The 20,645-nt window shown below is 45.8% G+C and overlaps 1 protein-coding gene across 4 annotated transcripts in view; it reads right to left on the bottom strand.

Annotated features, from left to right (window-relative positions):
• The window catches only part of LOC138566485 (cyclin-dependent kinase 17-like), a 1,557,968-nt gene that overhangs the window by 1,422,134 nt on the left and 115,189 nt on the right, over nucleotides 1–20,645 (bottom strand). For all 4 annotated transcript variants that reach the window (XM_069643847.1, XM_069643850.1, XM_069643846.1 and 1 more), the window contains one exon: nucleotides 13,780–13,924. In XM_069643847.1, the coding sequence (XP_069499948.1) occupies nucleotides 13,780–13,903 (124 nt within the window). In that variant the 5' untranslated portion in view covers nucleotides 13,904–13,924. The remainder of the gene's footprint in view (nucleotides 1–13,779; nucleotides 13,925–20,645) is intronic.

Below are 20,645 nucleotides of genomic sequence, written 5' to 3'. Positions count from 1 at the left end.
TCACAATGTATCTCTATGTTGTTTCTATGGGTACTCCTCATTGCTTCTGATAGCCTATTCTTCGTCCCAGTACTTATCGAAATCGGGAGGGGGAGATGGGGTGGGATTGTAGATTAGATTTATTTAGTGAAACATTAGTAGGTGACCGACAGGGGATATAGGAAACCCCTCTAGCCTTGTTTTATCTAAAAAGGTAGCTTTCACTCTCGATAGGTCACTCTGTACCCCCGACATACTGGCATACAAGCATGGGATTTGATAGTATTCCCAGAGGTCTAGAGTAGTGGAAGGTGAATGGATACTTCCCTTAAAACCATGTCTTTGTCTTATTGGATATTTTTTCTCAACTAGTTTCCTATTATCACTTCCTTTCTTGTTCTCTCTTAGATCAGGGTTAAAGAGGCCTGGATCAGGGATGATGGAACCAACATATCCCATAAGACTCCTTCTTCCTCACTTATCGTCCCGTTGGGATACTGCGTCTCACCTTTGGATGCTCTCCCCGCAGTTCACAAGGACCCCTGTCCAGGTGATCCTCTCTTGCTTGTCCGCAGAGAGGCTCGCCCCTGCCTAGCAAGGACTCTCCTCCCTCCGTAGGAGAGTCTCTCCCATTCACAGCCTGTGCTGCTCTTAAGCACGTCATTAAGGTAAACAAGAGTGAGTCTGTCTTCTTTTTATCATGGCCTTCAGATATGGTTAGCATTAACTAAAGCCAATAGTTTGGAAGAAGTGTCTTTGTTTCTTATAGGTATAACAGAAAATTCCAAAGTCTTTTCCATCCCGATATATTCAGAAAGAGTAGTTTAGACTGGGAGTTCGTTCATGGAATGGGATTCCTTATCCCCAAGAGGGAAGTCGCTCCCAGTGAGGTCCTACTTGCCCAGAACGGAAGTGAAGGTCTTGCATAGCAGGCTCACCTCCCCACCCTGAAATGGGGTTGCTCCCATCTGGGAGAAGGGCCAAATTGCCCAGATTCATCAGATCACACATGCATGATGTTGAATACACAGCTGACGCACCTGCGGGCAAAATGGTTAAGTGGCATGAATAAACTAAGAAGACAGGACGTGTAGCAAAAAAGGTCGAGATAAAAGGTGGAGCCAGAGAGCAGAGTACGAGCAAGGCAGACCACACGACAAGACGGCTATCCAGACCCAGCAGTTGAAGAGGAGGAGAAAGGAAGCGAATATCGAGAGGCCGACAAGGAGAGACACGACATTGCCCTTTTCGACGCAGACCCACAAAACCTCAGCAGAGGGAAGCCTAAAACCAAGATGAATAGCCCAAGTGTCCTGCAGCAGATGTCAACAGTACACACAATGTATCAACGCTGATAAGCCGGAGCGAGGGAGACTCCTACTACTGTGGTACTGGCCTTGACTCCAGTTACGAGGAAAGCCAAACGGTTCATCACAGCCGGCGAGTCGGAGGGAGAACCGTTAAGAACCAGGCTGCAGTGAATGAATGTCACAAAGTGAGAGAAGTTCAAAGAACTGTAAAATTGGAAAGGGGAAGCTCAGCTGCAGAAGGGGACCAACATTACGTGGGTGCTGCTCCGAGAAACCCTGGTCCATCCCCATCTGAGCAAACAAAACGACAGATACCAGAAGGCCGTAGGAGAGCCGCCAAGATAGGTCAAAGTGATCATACAGGAGGTCAAGCAAAATCCCTGTACAGTCGAAAACCTTTGAGCTAAGAACTATAAAGAAAGCAAGGGAAGTGAATCCCACCGCATGAGAAAGCAAGGTAAGTGAATCCTGCGAACATTGAAAGTAAATGTGAACGTGAAGTTGGCAAGAGTGAACCCCGGAAGAGGGATGCTGATAAGGAAGGGGCAAAGTCTAAAGTCCCAAGAAACAGTGTGCTGACAAACGTGAACACGGCCAGGGGATGTCCACTGAGACTGTTTAAAAGACATTACGATTTGTGAGTGAAAGGATAAGCCATAGTGAACCCGGAGGATGGAGGTCGAAAATAAAGAGAGGTCAGTGCCTGGAAGAGAGGGACCAGGGGGGGTGGGGAGAATCCTCATCCCAAGTAAAACCAGGAAGCAAACCTTTCATTTTGTTGAAGGAAATTTAGTTTTGTTATTTGAATACATCAGGTCGTCGAAGGCAAGAGACTTTCCACAGAAACAAAACTTTGCCATAGAGACTCCTGATAGACTGGAACAGAACTGTCAACGCATGCCGGGAAAGCCTATAGCCCCAGTGCTGCCCACCCACATAAGGTTATCTCAGCAATTCCATCAAGTACCACTGTTTAAAGTGTAGTGGACTTATGTTCAGCATTTTTCTCAGTGACTGGTGCACCCCAGTTGCAGTTCCTAATTGCATTCTCCTTACAATGGGGTGGGGCAGCGGGGTTGGGGGCAAATACTAGAATTGTCAAATGACTTGGATTAAGCGCCCCCAGGGATTTATACACTCCCCCTACCATATTTTGTAGGATATTACACACCAATACAGCAATCCTTTGCTTCCCAGAGATTCCACCCTCATTCAGTACGTTGATGATCTATTACTTTGCTCACCTGACCAGGCAGCAGCACAAAAGTATAACCACATAAAGCGACTCCATCTAAGATAAAGTTTTGTCAGTCTAAAGTAAAATACGTAGGACACATCTTAACACCTGGTGTTTAATGACTCCATTCTTCAATGTAATGGTGCGTACGCTGCCACACACACAACCACAAGGATAAATTAGTTTGAACGGCTCAGAGCCACAATTCATACAAGTAGTGAGATTTGCACAGCACCAACACTGAGTCGCTGTGTTGTACTGCTACGATATTTTGTTTTTAGAGTTCGCCTATCGCAATGCAAATACCTTTCGCAGAACACAAATCGGATTCCAAGTTCAGGTGCCTGGTTTGACACAACTTGATGGTGTGAGAGCTAAAGTGTCCATTTTACGCCTACGTGTGCTATGAAGAAGAGCTCTGAGATAGCAAAACAGCTAGTCAAGAGGTAACAACCAGGCAGGATGCAATCTTATGCTCCTTACGTCTCAAGGTGTTATCTTGTCCAATGATCTCAGGGGAGAGTGCTCATTCGGACCAGGATGAAAGAATAAAAGAACTCTGATTTTACACGCACACACACACACACTCTAATATGCGTTCTGTAACTACTCATACAGCCGATACTAAGCTTGTTGAGCGCAATGCACAGTCTTTACTTCTCATTCACAACTCAGAAGAAATTTAACAACTTAATACACGGAACGCATTATTCACCTATCCCTCGCCCTCACTCTAGACCTCTCACCGATAACAGCCAACAACACTTCAGAGGCACTTCCACAGTGTGCGCATGCACCAAAGATACAGGAAGTTCAAATAAAGGGGAGAAGCCACGGTAATGGAACCAGCCGAGTAGTAAGGCAATCCACAGGATGTGTAGCTGACGTTCCTTCCAGCCAACAGACACATCAGAGGCACTTCTGCGATTAGGCAGCAGCACAAAAAATGTCCATTATTTGTTGACTAGTTTGGCCAACTAAGGACATAAGGTGACTCCATCTAAGATGCAGTTTTGTCAGTTTAAAGCAAAATACATAGGACGCATCTTAACGCCTGGTGATAGGGCCTTAGATCCGTCCAGAGTATATGTCATAATGGCTATGTCTCCACCACATACAGAAGCTGAATTAAGATCAATTTTAGGTGTAGTTGGATATTGTCGGGCTTGGATGACAATGCATTACTTACCGTAAAAGCATTTCTGATGGTTGTATCTGCTTAGATTCACATGCTGTGCATAGGTCCGACATCCAGTGGTCACTGCGGAGTATTGCATTTTGTTTTTCGTAGTCGAAAAGGGGACGTCGACAAGGCGTGTCTGTAACACTATCCCTATAGTGACGTGTGTTGTACCCACAATCCCTCACGCGTCGAGGTCCCTCTGTTTGTATTTTTCTGCCCTGAGGGAGCCTTCTAGACGTGAGTGAGTACAGAAAAGAGAGAAATATAGAAAGATGTCTATGTTCCTTCCATCCGAGCGGGGAGGAAGGGTGGGCGCATGTGAATCTAAGCAGATACAACCATCAGAAATGCTTTTACGGTAAGTAATGCATTGTCTTCTGATGTTTGTTAATCTGCTTAGAATCACATGCTGTGCATAGACTAGCGAGCAGTACCCAGAGTTGGCGGTGGGTTATGAGAAGGAACAGTAGAGAAAAGATGTCTTAATACTGCCTGTCCCACCTCGGAGTCAGATCTAGAGTGTGCATCTAGACAGTAGTGTTTTGTAAAGGTGTGCACAGAACTCCAGGTAGCCGCTTTGCAGATGGACTCAAGGGGAACATTTGCAATGAATGCTATGGACGCCCCCGTGCCTAGAGTAGAATGTGCTCTTGGCCTAAAGGGCAGTTCTCTCTTAGCAAGAGTATAGCAGAGAGTGATGCATTGGACAATCCATCTAGAAATAGTGGACTTTGAAACTGCATTCCCTTCTCTTCCTGCTGCCACCGAGACGAAGAACTGATTAGTCTTCCTCAGTGATCTGGTTCTTTCCATGTAGAACATGACCGCTCTGCGCACATCTAGTGTGTGCAGAGTCCTTTCTCCCAAGTTGGAAGGATTTTGAAAGAACGCTGGTAGTTCTATAGACTGGTTTACATGGAATTTTGAGATGAATTTTGGAGCAAACCTTGGGTGAGTGCGTAGAACCACTTTATCTTTGTGAACTGTAACAAAGGGGTCTAGAACAGAAAGAGCCTGTAGTTCACTTACTCTCCGGATGGAGGTGATAGCTATTAGGAAAGCAGTCTTGAGAGTAAGGTCTTTAAGAGTTGCTTTGTGCATGGGTTCAAAAGGTGATCCCATGAGTTTTGTAAGTACCACGTTAAGGTCCCATCCGGGAGCTGGGTCAGCTATCGGGGGGTGTATTCTTTTTACTCCCTCCATGGAGGCCTTTATAACAGGGATCTTCCACCACAACACTTTGAGTTGGGAAGTGGTGTATGCAGAAAGTGCCGCTAGGTGGACTTTAATGGAATTGAACACTAGACCTGAATCTAATAAATGGGTCAGGTATAGAACAATATGTGTGGGAGAGCAGTCAATTGGGTTGATGCTCCTTCCTCTGCACCAGATGACAAATCTCTTCCATTTGCTAGAATAGCAGTGGCGAGTGTTAGGTTTTCTGGCTTCCCTGAGGATGTCCATGCATCTCTGCTGGAGCTGTAGGTGTCCAAATTCTACGACCTCAGGAGCCAGGCTGCTAAGTTCATGTTCTGGGGGCATGGATGCAGCGTCCTGCCCCTGTCTTGTGACAGCATGTTGTACGGGCAGGGGAGTTTCACTGGGGGAGATAGAGACATCTCCATCAAGTGAGCGAACCATGGCTGTCGGGCACACATTGGGGCCACCAGTATCATGGTTACTTGTTCCTGGTGCATCTTGTGCACCACCTTGTTGAGAAGGGGAGTCGGGGGAAAAGCGTAAACAAATTTCCCTGACCATCGAATCGACAGACCGTTCCCCTTGGATTGGTTTTGGGGGTACCTGGAGGCGTAGCTTTGGCATTGTGAGTTCTCCAGGGTTGCGAACAGGTCTATTTCTGGGAATCCCCATTGCGTGAAGACGTCGAAGATGATGTCTTCGTGCAGTCGCCATTCGTACTCTTCGGGCAGGGGGAAATCTCTGCTGAGTTTGTCTGCCGGCAGATTGAGTTCCCCTGGTACATGTTGTGACAGGAGGAACATATTCTGTTTGAGAGCCCATATGTTCTGGGCCAGTTTGGACAGGCCTGGAGAGCGGGTTCCCCCTGCTTGTTGATGTAATACATGGCTGTGGTGCTGTCTGTAAGGACCATCACTGTCTTGCCTTGTAGGTGTTTCTGGAAGGCTTTTAGCGCCTTGAACACCGCTAGTAGCTCCAGAAGATTGATGTGTTTGGATGCTACGCTCGGAGTCCACTCTCCGTGAGCAGTCTGATGGGATAGGTGAGCCCCCCATCCTGTGAGGGATGCGTCTGTGGTTAGAGTGGCTTCCGCCGCGGGTGTGGCAAAGGGTTTCCCTTTTTCTAGGTTTTCTTTTGTCCACCACCGTAGCGAGAGAACTAAGGCCTGCGAGACCACTAATAGATCGTCCCATAGTCCGCTGGCCTGACACCACTGGCTGTTGAGCCACTCTTGCATAGGGCGCATGCGCAGGCGCGCGTGAGGTACCAAATAAATACACGACGCCATCATGCCTAGCAAGCGCATTGCTTTGCGTACCGTCACCTCTCGACCGGACACATATTGAGGGATCTGAAACAACATGTTTTGAACCCTCTCTTTGGAGGGGAAGACGAGGCCGTCCTTTGTTTGAATTAGAGCCCCTAGGAATTGTTTGATTTGGCTGGGGTCTAGGCTGGACTTCTTTTCGTTGATGGAGAAGCCCAACTGGAACAAAAGGTCTACCGTCTTTTGGGTATTGGAGAAGCATGTTTCGTAAGAATCCCCTGTTATGAGCCAGTCGTCGAGGTAAGGGTAAACTGGGATGGACAACCTGCGCAGGTGGGCCGCTGCCACTGCCAGTACCTTCGTGAATACCCTCGGTGCTGATGCTATGCCGAAGGGTAGCACTCTGAACTGGTAGTGTTTGCCTCTATCATGAACCGGAGGTACTTTCTGTGCGCTGGCAACATTAAAATATGAAAGTATGCATCTTTCATGTCCAATGTTGTCATGTAATCTCCCTGTGATAGCAGTGGGATCACTTCCTGTAGGGTCACCATACGAAACTTTTGGGGTTTGATAAACTTGTTCGCTGGGCGCAGATCTAATACAGGGCGCATGGTTAGATCCTTTTTGGGTACAAGGAAGTACACTGAATAAATACCTTCCGTTACCTGAGATAGAGGCACGACCTCTATGGCTCCCTTTTCCAGCAGTTGCTGTACTTCTTGTAGAAGGATGGCAAGATGTTCCGGTGACATGCGTCGTCCCCTCGGGGGTCTGTATGTTGGGGAACTGTTGAATTCGATGCAGTATCCGTGGGCTACGGTGGAAAGTACCCAGCGGTCTGACGTTATACCCTCCCATGCTGGAAGAAAGGATGTTATCCGGCCCCCGACCGGCGTTGCATGGGAGGGGACGCGAATCTTCGCGTCACTTGGTGTTGTTAGGGGCTTGGGAACCTCTGGGGGTGGACCCTCGCCTCTTCCTTTGCCCCGACGCTGTCCTCTTTGACTGTACTGGCCACTACTGGTCTGGAAGTTGGTGGCAGGGTATTGTTGCTGCTGGTTTTGTTGTTGGCGTTGGCCACGAAAAAAGCGTTTATTGCCATATCCGCGCCTGGTAGCGGGCTTAGAGATTTGGTCAAGAGTTTTGATAGTATCGAACTCTTTTTTAGCCATCTCCAGAGCCTCATCCACCGCCTTCCCGAAGAGGTTGGAGTCTTCAACAGGTTTATTTATTAAAGACGCCTGTGTCTCCGGTTTGAACCCTGAGTTGCGCAGCCATACGTGTCGTTTAAGGACTATTCCCTGAACTAGGGAACGTCCCGCAGTTTCTGCCGCATCCAGAGAGCTCTTCACAATACTCTGGTTGACCTGGGTTCCTTCGCCAATAGTTAAAAGCAGGCGTGTACGTAATGGTTCCGGCGCTTCTTCGGCGTCTTTGCGCAGTTTAGCCCACTGCGCGTCCACATAGCTCGCGAGCAAAGAATTGTTGTTGGCAATTCTTGCCGAAAAGGCGGCCGAGGATGTAATTCTTTTAGCAAGGGCATATAACCGCTTGCCCTCCTTGTCAGGTGGTGCCTCACTGGTGGAAAGTGGTACCCCTGCCCTCTTTCTTGTGCTGGTTACTACCAGGGAATCCGGAATGGAATGTCCCCTGATGTACAGCGGGTCTGAGGGTGAAGGAGTGAAAAGTTTTTCAATTCTAGGATTGACCCCTCTGATTAGTGCGGGTGTGGACAGCGAAGGGATGATTCTTCTCCTCACCGAAGCGAGGAGGGGAATTGTCTGACTGACCGGGGGTTTCTCCTTAATTACCCTTTCTACAAAGTCTAATTCAGGAGAGAGCTCCCCAGTGTCTAGTTCGAAGTGTGCTGCTGCTCTGCGCAACAGGGCATTAAATGTGGGTTGATCGTCAATGGGAGACGTGTTTCTAACCGGTGAAATGTCAGGAGGATTTAGATTCAGGACATCAGTGTCGGAATATATTGATGGTGATTGCCAGGGGTGAGAAGGTCCTTCTTCTGGATTTTCTCCGAAGCCTTCTCCTACCGAGTCTGGGCTGTCCTCCAGACCTTCCTCTTGGTTCCGTCCGTCTTCCTCGTCCATAAAATCATCCTCTTCCTCAAAATAATGTTCTTCCCCAGTGAGGTCATACACACTGTGGAAGTCTGAGGCTGTGTCCTGGTGGGGATTGACTAATCTTGGAATTTTGGCCCTGGGGTCCTCCTGAGGCCCTTCTCTTATTCTCTTTGGAGTGGGAGGGTTTTGGGCATTCATAAACCTCTCCATCCTTTCCATGCAGAGATGGAGCCTTTCCATGGTTTCATGGGGTACCACTGAGCGGTCTAGCTGGGGAAAATTGGTGTCTTGTAGCTGAGCACGGCTCGACCTCTCCCATAGCGTCGAGGAAAGTGTCCCGTCGCCTTCCGAAAAGCCTTCAGGTGTGTCTTTCGACCTTTGCGTAGCGCTCGACGTGTCTTTCGGCGTACGCTTTTGGGCGTCGGCTACCATGATCCTCGCCAAGCTCTCAGCGACTCGTTTGTCAGTGGGGAGCTGTGGTTTCGACGTTATGGGTGTCGAACGCTCTACGGCGGCATGCGCTTTCTGCTGATGCGCTCCGGCCGATGATTTGGGGGCGGCGCCCTTATTTGCCGAAAGCCCAGTCGCTGGTCGCGGCTGCGGTTGCGAGAGGGGCTTCGAACCCGAACGGTCCGAGGAGGCCGCCGGTGAAACCTGCGTCTCCTTGGGCGCTGATGCTCTCTTTGCCTTCGGCAAAGAAGAGCCATGGGTTGTGTGCTTATGTGTGGTCTTGTGTGCGTCAGTGTCGCCGGGGTGTTCATCCCCATAAGCAGGGCGTGAGCCGAGCCCGTCGGGGCCGGGGACAGACGACGAAGCGCGTGTGCGCTCTAAGGGGGGTTTACGACTTCCGTAGCGGAGGTCGTGGTATCACGTTCCTCGTCACTATCGGAGATAGCGACGGTGGGTGGAGCGTCGGCCTTCGACATAGCGTAGGCCGCCCACCTTTTGACCCTACGGTCTTTTAGAGTCTTCGGCTTAAGAAGCCGACAAGCCGTGCAACCCTCCTCCTTGTGATCGAGGGGCAAGCAGCGGTTACACCGTGAATGCTTGTCCTTCCAAGTAAACTTGCCCTTGCAAAGCGGGCAAAACCTAAAGGGTGTCCTCTCCATAGCTGAGGCAATAAAACGTGATAACCACCCCAAGGGAAAGGAAGGGGAAAAGGAAAGGCATTCTCAGAAAAGAATTAGAGATGTCCCACGACCCCCACTCTCCCTACTGTATTTGGCCTGCGAGGGGTCTCCTCCGCTCGTCCCCTCCGTCGAAGATCTTGCTCGGCGGAGAAGCTTCACAACAGCGTCGAGGGGAGGATCGATATGTTCTATATTAATATAGGAAAACGACCAAAGGTCGAGGAGATGAAATCTGCAATGTCTCTCGAGGAGCTCCGCGTAAAGGCGACCAGTATCTGGGCGGAAAAAAACAATCTGAGGGACCTCGACGCATGAGGGATTGTGGGTACAACACACGTCACTATAGGGATAGTGTTACAGACACGCCTTGTCGACGTCCCCTTTTCGACTACGAAAAACAAAATGCAATACTCCGCAGTGACCACTGGATGTCGGACCTATGCACAGCATGTGATTCTAAGCAGATTAACAAACATCAGAAAATGGATTACGCAATTCTGGCACACAATTTGCAAAGTGCATGAAGGTGGACGCCCCAAATGAGATTGTTTGGACACCAGTGTTAAAGGAAGATTTTCAAAATTTTGAAAACTGCATTATGTACTGGCCCAGCATTGGGCTTACCGTCACATGAGAAAAATGTTATTCCCGATTGTCATGAGCGCTCAGGAGTAGCATCTAGAGTACTTACATATGATCATTGGGGCATCTGCATCCATAACGCCCACCCAAAAGTGTCTCAGATTGTTTTAAGGTCACCTCCAACTGCTAGGGTCCCACACGCTGAGCACTCCTTGGTGTTACAAAGCAAAACATAGCACCCAACAGAACAGCGTTTGCTGCGCTTCGAGGAAACGATCTTTACTGATCCTTCCATCATATTAGAGTATGTGGGACCTTTTAATATTGCCTCTTTGTTACCAGCGCCTGCGCTGCCTCAATATTTGCATGATTGTGTTACTGTAGTTTCTCAATGTGCTACCATCGGGCCTTAGATCTGGGAGGTCAACTTGGAGGGAGGACGCATTACATTTTTGGATTGATCCTCCCTGCACCTTCCTCTCCTTCGGTGCACTCTTGTCTTCATATTCTGCTATAGAATTATTGAATGATACATTTGTTTTAATAGCTCAACTGACACAGGTTCCTGCTTCACCATAAGTTGAAAAGTTTATTGTATTAACATCCGCATGTCATCTTGCATCCGTTGACTGCATCACCATATACACAGACAGCAGATATGCATGGGGCGCAGCTCATGATTTTGAACAAATATGGAAAGAACAAGGCTTTCTAACCTCAGCAGGGAGACCAATCCTCAATGGCCCATATATATTGTGGCACTCCCTGATGCCATCTTGTTACCCACAAACATAGCTATTGTCAAATGCTCTGCACATACAAAAGGGAAGCTCTGGGATCCAGAGGCCATCAAGCAGCAGACATGACAGCACTGAAAGTGGCCCTGAAGATAATACCACCAACATGTAGTAACCCTGAGCACTCCCGAGGCCATGGCCAGCATATATTCGAGCGACAGTGAGGTGTATGAGACAGTTTGAGTAAGTTACAAACACTGGCCACATTAGAAAAGGCCAGATGGGAAAAGAAGGGAGCGGTAAATGATGCAGAGGGGATTTGAAGACAGGAAGGGAAACCCATCATGCCTCAAATGGCACTTTTTCAGATAGCTAGAAGTATGCATGGATTAGCACAAGTGAATGAACATGCCAGGTTCTCACTGGTGCATTCGACATGGTGGGCCACAGGGTTCCCAGTAGCAGCATATCAGGCTGTTTATCAATGTTGCAAATGCCACCAATTTAATCTGGGGGATGGGGTGAGCAGACGTTCCCTTTTGGGATGGTACCATCCCCGGCTGGCCCACTTCAGGTCTTGCAAATTTAGTTTGCCTATATGTCACCATCTGTAAGCTCATGCATCTACCTCCTTGTAGCGGTTGACATTTTCAGTGGATGGGGCAAAGCATATCCCTGTAAGAGGTTGCGGGGGGTGGGCGGCAGATGTTCCCTTTTGGGATTGCACCACCCCTGGCCGGCCGATTTCAGGTGCTGCAAATTGAGTTTGCCCACATGTCACCATCTGTTAGCTCAGCATCTATCTCCTTGCAGTGGTTGACATATTCAGCATATCCATGTAAGAGGGATGACACTCAGACAGTAGCTAAGAGCTTGCCGCAAGATTTTATACCGAGATGGGCTGCAACTTCAACAATGCCTTCATGTCTCTAATTTGTAAAGCATTATCTTTTGAACATAAGCTGTGTACCCCTTATCGTCCACATCGATTTTATGAAACCTTCGGACAGGGTTTTGGTATCATCGTGGAGGGAATTTGATGAATGCTTTATATGCACTGTAATATGTGAACAAACATGGTGGTATAGATAATTTATGAACATATGTGGTATCACATGATTATGAAATTATTTTTGTGTACTTTATCTACTTGGCAGTTCCAATTTAGTTCTATGTATGTCTCTTTATTTTCTAGATTTGCATTTGATTGAGCTCCGATTATTAGCTATTTTTGCTTTGCCCTGAAGAAGGATCAGTGTGTCATTGTAAATCACTTACACCTCTGGCCGAAATTCAAGTTGGCATGAACAAATTTGGCGCAAAAGAAGTGACCTAATAGTTACATCACAATTGCGTGGATATGTAGGAGTTAATTCACTACATGGCCACATCTTACAGAGTCTTTGCACCCAGTCACAGTTAGGGCAGCACCAGCTCTGGGTTTATAATTTTAATGCACTTGCACTTCATGATGGATGCACCTTTTTGCGAGGAGCGTATGTTGTGAGGATATATCTATGTGAGTGTGGTTGTATGAATGGTGGTTGGATGCTCTTGTCTGGAGCGGGGGGTGTAGTACTTTGACAAATTCGATGAAGTAGGTATGGGTCTCAATTGGTGTTTACAAACATTTCCCAATTGCTTTTTATGCTAAAAATTATTTTTACAATAAACCTAATGATAGTCCATCTCAGCAGAAATTTGTTGCTATTACGTGATTTCATAAATGTTCTAATTTACCTTTGGAATTCATCCGATACTTTTCATGGGCTCCTTTCACATGTTGTTGCGTTGATTACCCACTGAGCCCATGTTCAGCATTAGTTACAGTGAGATGACCTCCATCTTGTGTTGCAGTTTATTCAACAGAACAATTGCCCTTCGCCAAAATCCCTTCCAAAGCGAGAGAGAAAAGACGAATCGGACTTCACAACTCTGATGTTACAGAATGTGAACCTATGCATTTGAAAGGGGTGTTCACGCTTTAATGCCGAATGAAGGCATTTGATTCCTTCAAGTTTCTATGTAAATCAGTTAATCAAGTCACTAATTATGTTTTGCTACTCCTTACCAGTCGCCATTGAACACCAATGAAGTGTCAACTGGATCCTTCTCACCTAGCAGTAGTACAAAACATTGATGCTTGCTTTCCCCTACGTTGTTTGTTCTCGCACTATGCCATTTGCTTATAATGTTTTCACTGGAGACTAATAATGTCGGTCCATCATCCCCTTCCTAAACCCTTTGACTCGAGTCAAAGGCTACACTTTTCTAGACTCTGAAATACTGAATTGGTCTCTACATGGATCACAAAAAGACTATAATTAATTTGCAAGATACTGTCTGTTTTGCAGATATTCACCCCATAGAAAAATAGGTTTGTTGCATATTGGCTTCAGAGCCACTATGATACATGACACTCCTGAGCCTTTATGCAAGACATGGAGGCGTTTGCTTACTTAGGGCTCTTCTCTCCTTTTTGCATATTGTGGCTGTGTACACGCTCCCTGGAGGATTAAAAATGTGTCCAGCAGAACACAACCATCAGCACATGATTCTTATACATTATAACCAACCGTTCCACACTAGACCAAATGCCCCCAACAACATCCTTTCAGGTTGCACTGCCTCTTGTGACAGGCCAGAAATGTTCCTTAAAAATAAAGACATTTTGCAGATACCAGAAGGCAACAATAGGCACATGGCCGTATCAGGACTGTTTCCTGATCTACTGGCCAGCTTCTGTGAAATTCATAGTGGCTGTGCCAGGAAATCTAGAAATATAAAACCATTAAAATAAAAAATAGTGCAACCTAATCAAGGGAGGTGTTCCTCTTCACTGATGCTTTCCACGAAATTTGCAAGCGTTATCGGCTGGGATGGTGACATGCAATCCTCTGTGCCAATGATAGCAATTATATTTTTTGTTAAGACACAGGTAAGCATATTCCAAAGCTGGACCATTAGAGCTTATAGCTTACATTGAAGCCCGTGCATGAGTTAAAACATAAATAATGAAAGATCTGACATTCAAGAAGCATGGCAGGCTTTTGTGCAACGGTTGCCGAGCTCTTACCATTGTCTTTTACGTTGTCATCGAGGTTGATTTGTTCCGCCAGCTCGGATAAGGAGTCATCGACAGGGCGGCTGCTGCGCAAGGACATGGAGAGCCGGCGCTTGATGATCTTCATCCTATCCATTCAATTCTGCAGATAAAGTACCTGCATAAATAAAGACAGAAATGGCAATCAGATATGTACTACGTGCCTTACTGCTAAGTGATCAGGAGACAGTGACCTTTGTTGGTATTTTGTTAGGCAAAGTGCTTTTAGTAGAGGAGGATAGTTCACGAATTAAACCCCAGGATCAGAAATGGAGAAACCATATCTTTGCACGTTTGAATTCCAAGGCAGAGCCTACTCAGCCATTAATCATTCTGAGGTGGCTACACAGTAGTATGAAGAGCCAGGAATGAGAACCAGAGCTCAGCTTGGCTATAAACTTTTATTTAACAAATATGGGGTTGGGAAAGACCTTGCTATCCCTATGATAGGAGGTGGTTTCCCTACCTCAACACAAACTAAGGGTCTGTCCGTTGTCAAGATGTCCAAATCAAAATGTCCAGTGTCCGATATCCTATTATGGCCCTCACACTTAAAACATAACTCTAAAGGTAAAAAAGGGTAATGTGTTTACTTTGGAACTTGAACAAAGTGCGCACTATCAAGGCTAAAGGCATATCTTTAATACAAACGTTCCAATGGATACAATCCACAGTTCGTGAACGTTCCCTTCCCCATGGGTTTTCCCTTCACCAACACAACAGTTCTTAAGGGTCTGATTCTTCCTTAAAAGTCTCTGTACAACAAAATTGGCGTGTATGTTAAGCAACTTAGCTTCACCTGGTATACTCTCCTGCCAGGTCTTTTCTCTTATACTTTAATTAACAATGCTTGTAAACTTTTGCCTGTTATATTCCCCTGCCAAGGTTTTCCTCTTTTATACTTCACTTGATAGTCTTGCAAACTTTGCTTTGCCTGGTATACTCTCTTGCCAGGGCTTTTCTTTCATGAACTTTATTCAACACACTTGCAAACTCCACTGTGCCTGGTATACTTGCTTGCCATGGCTTTTCTTTCCGTCTCTCTTGAATCACTTGCGAGCTTGATTCACAATAATATTTGGTGGCGGTCTTCACTCTTGATACGTGCCCATTTTTATTACACTATCTTGATTTCCCTCTTTACCAATATCCATTACATGTATTTTGGCTCACTTTTGGGGTCCTTCACCAAGTTGCTCATATTTGTAGCCTTCAGACATCTAGCAGCAGTCTCTCCCTCAGTATACCCGTTTCAAACTAAGTGTGGCTTGGATGGGGTGTAGAGCAATTACTCTACTCCAGAAAGCCCTTGCCACTCTACCTTACCTCTCCATAACATAGACTGCCACAGAATTACAACATGCATACTTAGAGAGATTTGTGACCATCAGCCTAAATCTGTTCTTGGCTGGACTGTAAATGTTGCAGTGCCTGATGCACTAACATACTAGACAATGTTAGCATGTGCCACACTTAGATGGAATTCTTAATCTTAGCTTTCGTCGCATCTAGATAGAGATGTGAATGTTATCATGCACCACACTTAAATGAAACTGTGAATGATGACAAGTGCAACACTTGAATGGAATTGTGATCACTAGCCTGCCTCACGTCTAGACAGAATATTGAAATTAGCAGGCACCACAATCTGATGGAATAGTGAATGATAGCAAGCATCACACCTAGACATAATTGCAAGGACAGCAATGCCAACTAACCAATCCACTAACAATTTCATCCCTCTGCATACACCTCTCAAAACTCTAACCAAACACTCTAACCAAACACAACCACAAGCCTAAAACGCAGCAATATGCACAAACTTCACTACACTGCAACAACAAACCAAACCGCACATAGACTTGCACAACAGCACACGATGATTACCGACTGTAAAACACCCCACGCACAGCCAACGGACCCACCGGGCTGAGGCTGCCAACAGCACATCACTGCTATCTTGCACTTTTCCAGCTTATTCCCACTAACTCACCCCCCCTCCCTCTTTCAGAGCCGCCAGAGCGCCAGGGGACCACTCCAGTGGCGATAGTGCACAGTACAAATATCCTTTAACATTAACATTCTTCAGGGAGGGGAGGAGAGCTTCTCGCCATCCGGTTTGTGGCGTTCTGGTTTCTTCTGTGGTTGGCGCATCCTCACCTCTTGCTTCCAGGTTGCCTCTCCACCAGGATCTAGCTTCTCGGAGGTGGCTTTGTTCACCTCTCGATTCCTCTCCCCCAGCTTCTGGCTTCACAGCGTTGGCGGCTTCTGCAGCAGGCTTTATGTACCGGGATACTGCTCACCAGCCACAGACCGTCAGGAACTCCAACGTAAGGTTGCCTCGGGCAGCGTGACAAGGGGGTCCTTCTCCCGGTGTCGTCCTCTCACTTCTGTTCTCCTTCCACTTTAGCAGTCTTGGCTCTTCGCAACTGCTCCAGGCAGCGGTCTCTGCCCCAGTGTAAGTGACTTCAATCCAGCACTCCAACTAAGTCAATGCCTAGTCTGGGATGTCCAATGGAAGCCCTTACTTATATATTTTTATGTCAAAATTCTTTAAATCGAGATGATGAACCCTTATATAACGCCCCTCTCTTTGAATCTCCACGACATCACTGAGCCAAGAAGTAGGTTTGTTTTGAAAATTAAAAGGTTTATTGGAAGAATTGAACAATATATATATCACACTTTTATGAATAAAATAATATCTGAATAGCACACTTATGAATATGAACAGTAATCAGTAATGGGTAATATCACAATATCAACAATCTCTTTAATCACTTAGGAGTAAGAATAGAAAGGATAAGGTAGCAGAGAATACTTGGTATGGGTTCAAGGAAATGCAAGGTGGGAAAGAATGCAACACAGAAATAAACTTAATATGATTTCAATCGAAAGACAATATGATCACTTTTTCCCTGCAACTACTCACTCCCCCCACTATGCAATATGAAGAGGTGGAAATGAGGGCACACAGGTTTCAAGAATACACTCAATAATGCAGTTCAATCCCAGTTCCCCCAGCAAGCTTAGAGAGAACAGGTATGATTTTAAAACACAGGCCAAAAAAGCTTTTGAATGTGATTGCAAGGAATGGGAAAATATGCTAAAATTATTTTAATTCAGTAAAGGAGATTCAGCACTAGTGAGAATTACTTTGGATTGGTACAGGTCAACCCTAGCAATGATTCATGAAGGATTATCAGATTGAAAATGAATTTCAGCAGTTGGAAGCAAACAGCTATTTTGACAAGTGATGGAGATAAATTATAATGAATTGGAATGTTTTAGGTTCGTTGGAAGGCTTAGGGTCTTAGCTTCAAAATGACAGTTAAATTTCGGTTCTAGGACATGCGGTTCAAATGTTAGAGGTTTTTGTGTAGGTAGGTTTTTCAGAAATAAAGTCAAGATTTCAAAAATGACAGATCGCGCTTTAAAGATTTAGCAAAAGGATATGCTTAGATTAAGGAGCTATGAAGAAGCAAGACACTCAACGGGCAGCCATCAGAACAGGGCGCCACCGCTCTGATCCCTGTCCGTCAAAACACTTGTCCCTCTTCAGAAAATATCAGCGCGAAGATGATTATTGCTACAATTATCACAAACAATCGAATGAGAAGAATTCAGGATAGACACAAGATTCTATAATGCAGTTCTGGATGTGTGGAATGGATGGAATAGTATTACTTTAAACTAAGAGATGACTATGTACAGTTCTAGACTAGATACTCACTCCTAGGCTTTAGAATGGAGTGGGCCTCATCAACGATCTGGTCAAGGGTTGGCTTCACTCGCCACCGGACAGGATCAGGCACTGGGTACTGCTCTCTGCACGGCACTATGGTCTGGGTGGCCTCTTGAACTGGATCTGACGGGTTCTGGATACAGCGCTGCTTTCTGGGTCTGGATCTTGGTTCTAGCACAGGGTTCTTAGCCAGAAGCAAAACAGCTCAGCCAGGCTGTTGAATGGTTTAGTTAGGCCCTGTGGAAGTTTAGGGGTTAGAATCAGGTTGCAAAATATTCTGAAGGCCTGCTGCAAAGAGTTCAGTTTTGGGTTAGGCCTCTGCTTCAGGGTACTAGAGTCTCTGTCTGGATCTGGTCTGGAGTCTTCTGGCAGGGTGCTTCGCAAGAAATCAGTTGAGTAGTGGAAAAATGTGTGTGTCCCATCTGTCCTCACAGTCCCTATTCATGTATTTCCAAAGTGGGTGGTGAGGCTGATTCTACAATGCCCAACCCTCTAAGGATCTGATAGGTTAGAGAATTTCCTATCCTCTGATTGGATAAAGGATCAGCGTGTCAGAATGAGTCAGAGTGATGCTGTGTTTATGGTCCAAAAGAAATCCCTCCCTTTTGCTTTTATATAGAAAATCTAATGTTCCCAAAAAACATATTTCTCAGATACACAAGTTGTTGAGAATACATAATTACATGACAGATTGCTTAAGGTATATTTCTGTTCAAATCCCATGTTTCTACGAGCTTGGGTTCAGAAATGACAACATTTTTGCGCTTTTGGAGGGTTTCTCAATATTCCTTCTGCACCAAATTTGATACATTCATGCATATCCTCTCTGAGCATATTGCTGTAAGTTTTTATGGTTCCAGCATAAACACAGTATCTACAATATGAATAAATTCCAGGGTTTGGTCACAGAACATCGCACGGAGTCCAGCTTAGTCTTGAACTGTGAGTGAATTTTTTATTTTCACAATCTCAAAGTTTCACATTTTTATCAGTTCAGTATACTTTGTTATAAGCATTTTTATAAAAACATACATTTATTCCAATGTTACATCCACATCTCAGTCTGGTCCGCCCCCAGAGCTGGCTGACTCAGAGGGTCACATGTCTTGTTTCCTGCCAGCAGTTTTTGGTCAGTTACACCCCGAATTAGCATTCCCTATTTAGTCCAAGGCATCTATTGTTCCTTTCTCCGGGCTGCAGAGAAAATCTCCTCCCCTCTTGATTAGCATGCCAATGCAACATCCTCCTTCTGGTGGGAATAACAAGGTGTGAAGGGTTCTCAGGGGAAGCCGGCCTTTTGAAGTTTTAACTGCATCAGGTAACTTTCTGATCAATTGTAACATAGTTCCTTGTGAAAAAGATAACATTTATAAACTTAAAATAAGCAACATATCTTTCAATCAAGTCTTTTTCAACATGAAATCACTGTGTGGCACTCATATGGCATTTTGATGGAATTCTCTTCTTTGCATATTTAACTTCTGAAACACCAGTTCTCCGGTTAGAATTATAAATCGCCAGCACCTGACAGAGGCGAGTAACGGTACTACACCCATTTTGACAGCTGTCTTTCTATCAAGTATCTTTAAAATAGGATTTTGTTCTGAGAACATATGATTCTTGCTGACATTGTATTGATGTGGATTCTTGAGGTAAATGATGTGGAACACCCAACAAAGCGGTTGGATCTTCTAGGTGATTTGTGAGCCATGATTTTAACAATTTTTGACAATCAAGAAAACGGATTTTCAAACAGCTCTGTGTTTCTTTTTCTCTCAGCATTGCTATTTCCAAGTGGTTTCAGGCTATTTGTGGGTAGCCCAATGGTGGTTTTTGGCAGTGATCTCCTGTGCTCACGGACATTGGCAATAGTAGATGGTGGCCTATTTTTCAGGTTTTCACTGCGCAATTTCTGGTGATTTCTAGCGAGCAGCATGCTTTCCAGTAGTCATTATGTTTCTGCTGCCAGCAATGCACAGTGATGTTGCAGGGCTTGGATGAGTGGGTTCATGCATCCCACACCAGCCATGCTGAATGTGCCTTTTAAATGGCCCAGGAACCTATCAGCATTTCTCCACAACTAGACTGTGTTCTGTGCTTCTCACCGTCAATGATCTTCATTGCTCTAAGCAGCTTCCTAATCACAGTACTATCATTTTCATAGGAATGGTAGCGAGTTTTAAGAAACCTATGCACAACACAAGGGAAGATACCCACATTGGTTTCTCTGGGTGTTGGAAGGGATTTATGACAACAAGCCATTAAGGCATGGGGAGCAGAAGGGGTATCCCTAAAAGGGAGATGGGGATACCATGTTCCATCCGATGATGTACCGCCTACCTGAAGGTCACCTCCCCACCAGTGCTCCTGGCTGCCTTCTGCTTTCCATCCTCCTCTCAACGCTGCTCATCAGATGGGGTGGACTGCCTGTGTCCTTGGAGTTCACCCTCTCCGGATAAGTGATGCAGTGTTGTATCTTCTGAATCGCGCTCTGAAACACTTGTGTACGAGTGCGATACAAATAAAATATCATATCATATTCAGCCGACCTCTGCGGCTGCCTGGGACAGTGTTTAGTCCATTGTCGATGTTTATACAATGTGGCCAGCAGTGTCTGGCCCCCTGTAGAAGTCCAATTGTCTCTTTCACATGTTTCATCTTCATTGCTCTGCCTCCCAACTCGCCCCAGTACTTGGAATACTCTTAGTCTCAGTACTTTCCAGTACTGGTAGTCTGGCTTATAACAGTACATAGATCTACTGTCCACAAAGAGGTTAGCCGAAGGAGAGGCTAGAGCATGCGAGGGTGTGGTGTTCTCATTAGGGCTGCACCCAAGATGGCCGTCCTAACAACAAGGGGTGGGGGGTCTCTCCTCATGCGATCCTCCCACGTTATACCACCACCAGTGGGACTATCGGATAGTGGCCTCACCTCCCTGGCCTCATGGAAAAGGGCTTCTCATTGGGGATAAGTGACGTCATCCAGTGATTCATCACAGGATGTAGTGCAACCAATCTTTTGAAATTTGTGACATAAATTGAGGAGAAGGAGCAATCATAATTGTCAAGGTCTAGACATAGCGACACCCCGTTTA

Source organism: Ambystoma mexicanum, chromosome 2p (genome assembly GCF_040938575.1).
Source record: "Ambystoma mexicanum isolate Mex_15411 chromosome 2p, UKY_AmexF1_1, whole genome shotgun sequence".
NCBI classification, from domain to species: domain Eukaryota; kingdom Metazoa; phylum Chordata; class Amphibia; order Caudata; family Ambystomatidae; genus Ambystoma; species Ambystoma mexicanum.
Note: the sequence above shows the minus strand (reverse complement) of the source record. Positions and strands in the feature narration are given on the sequence as shown.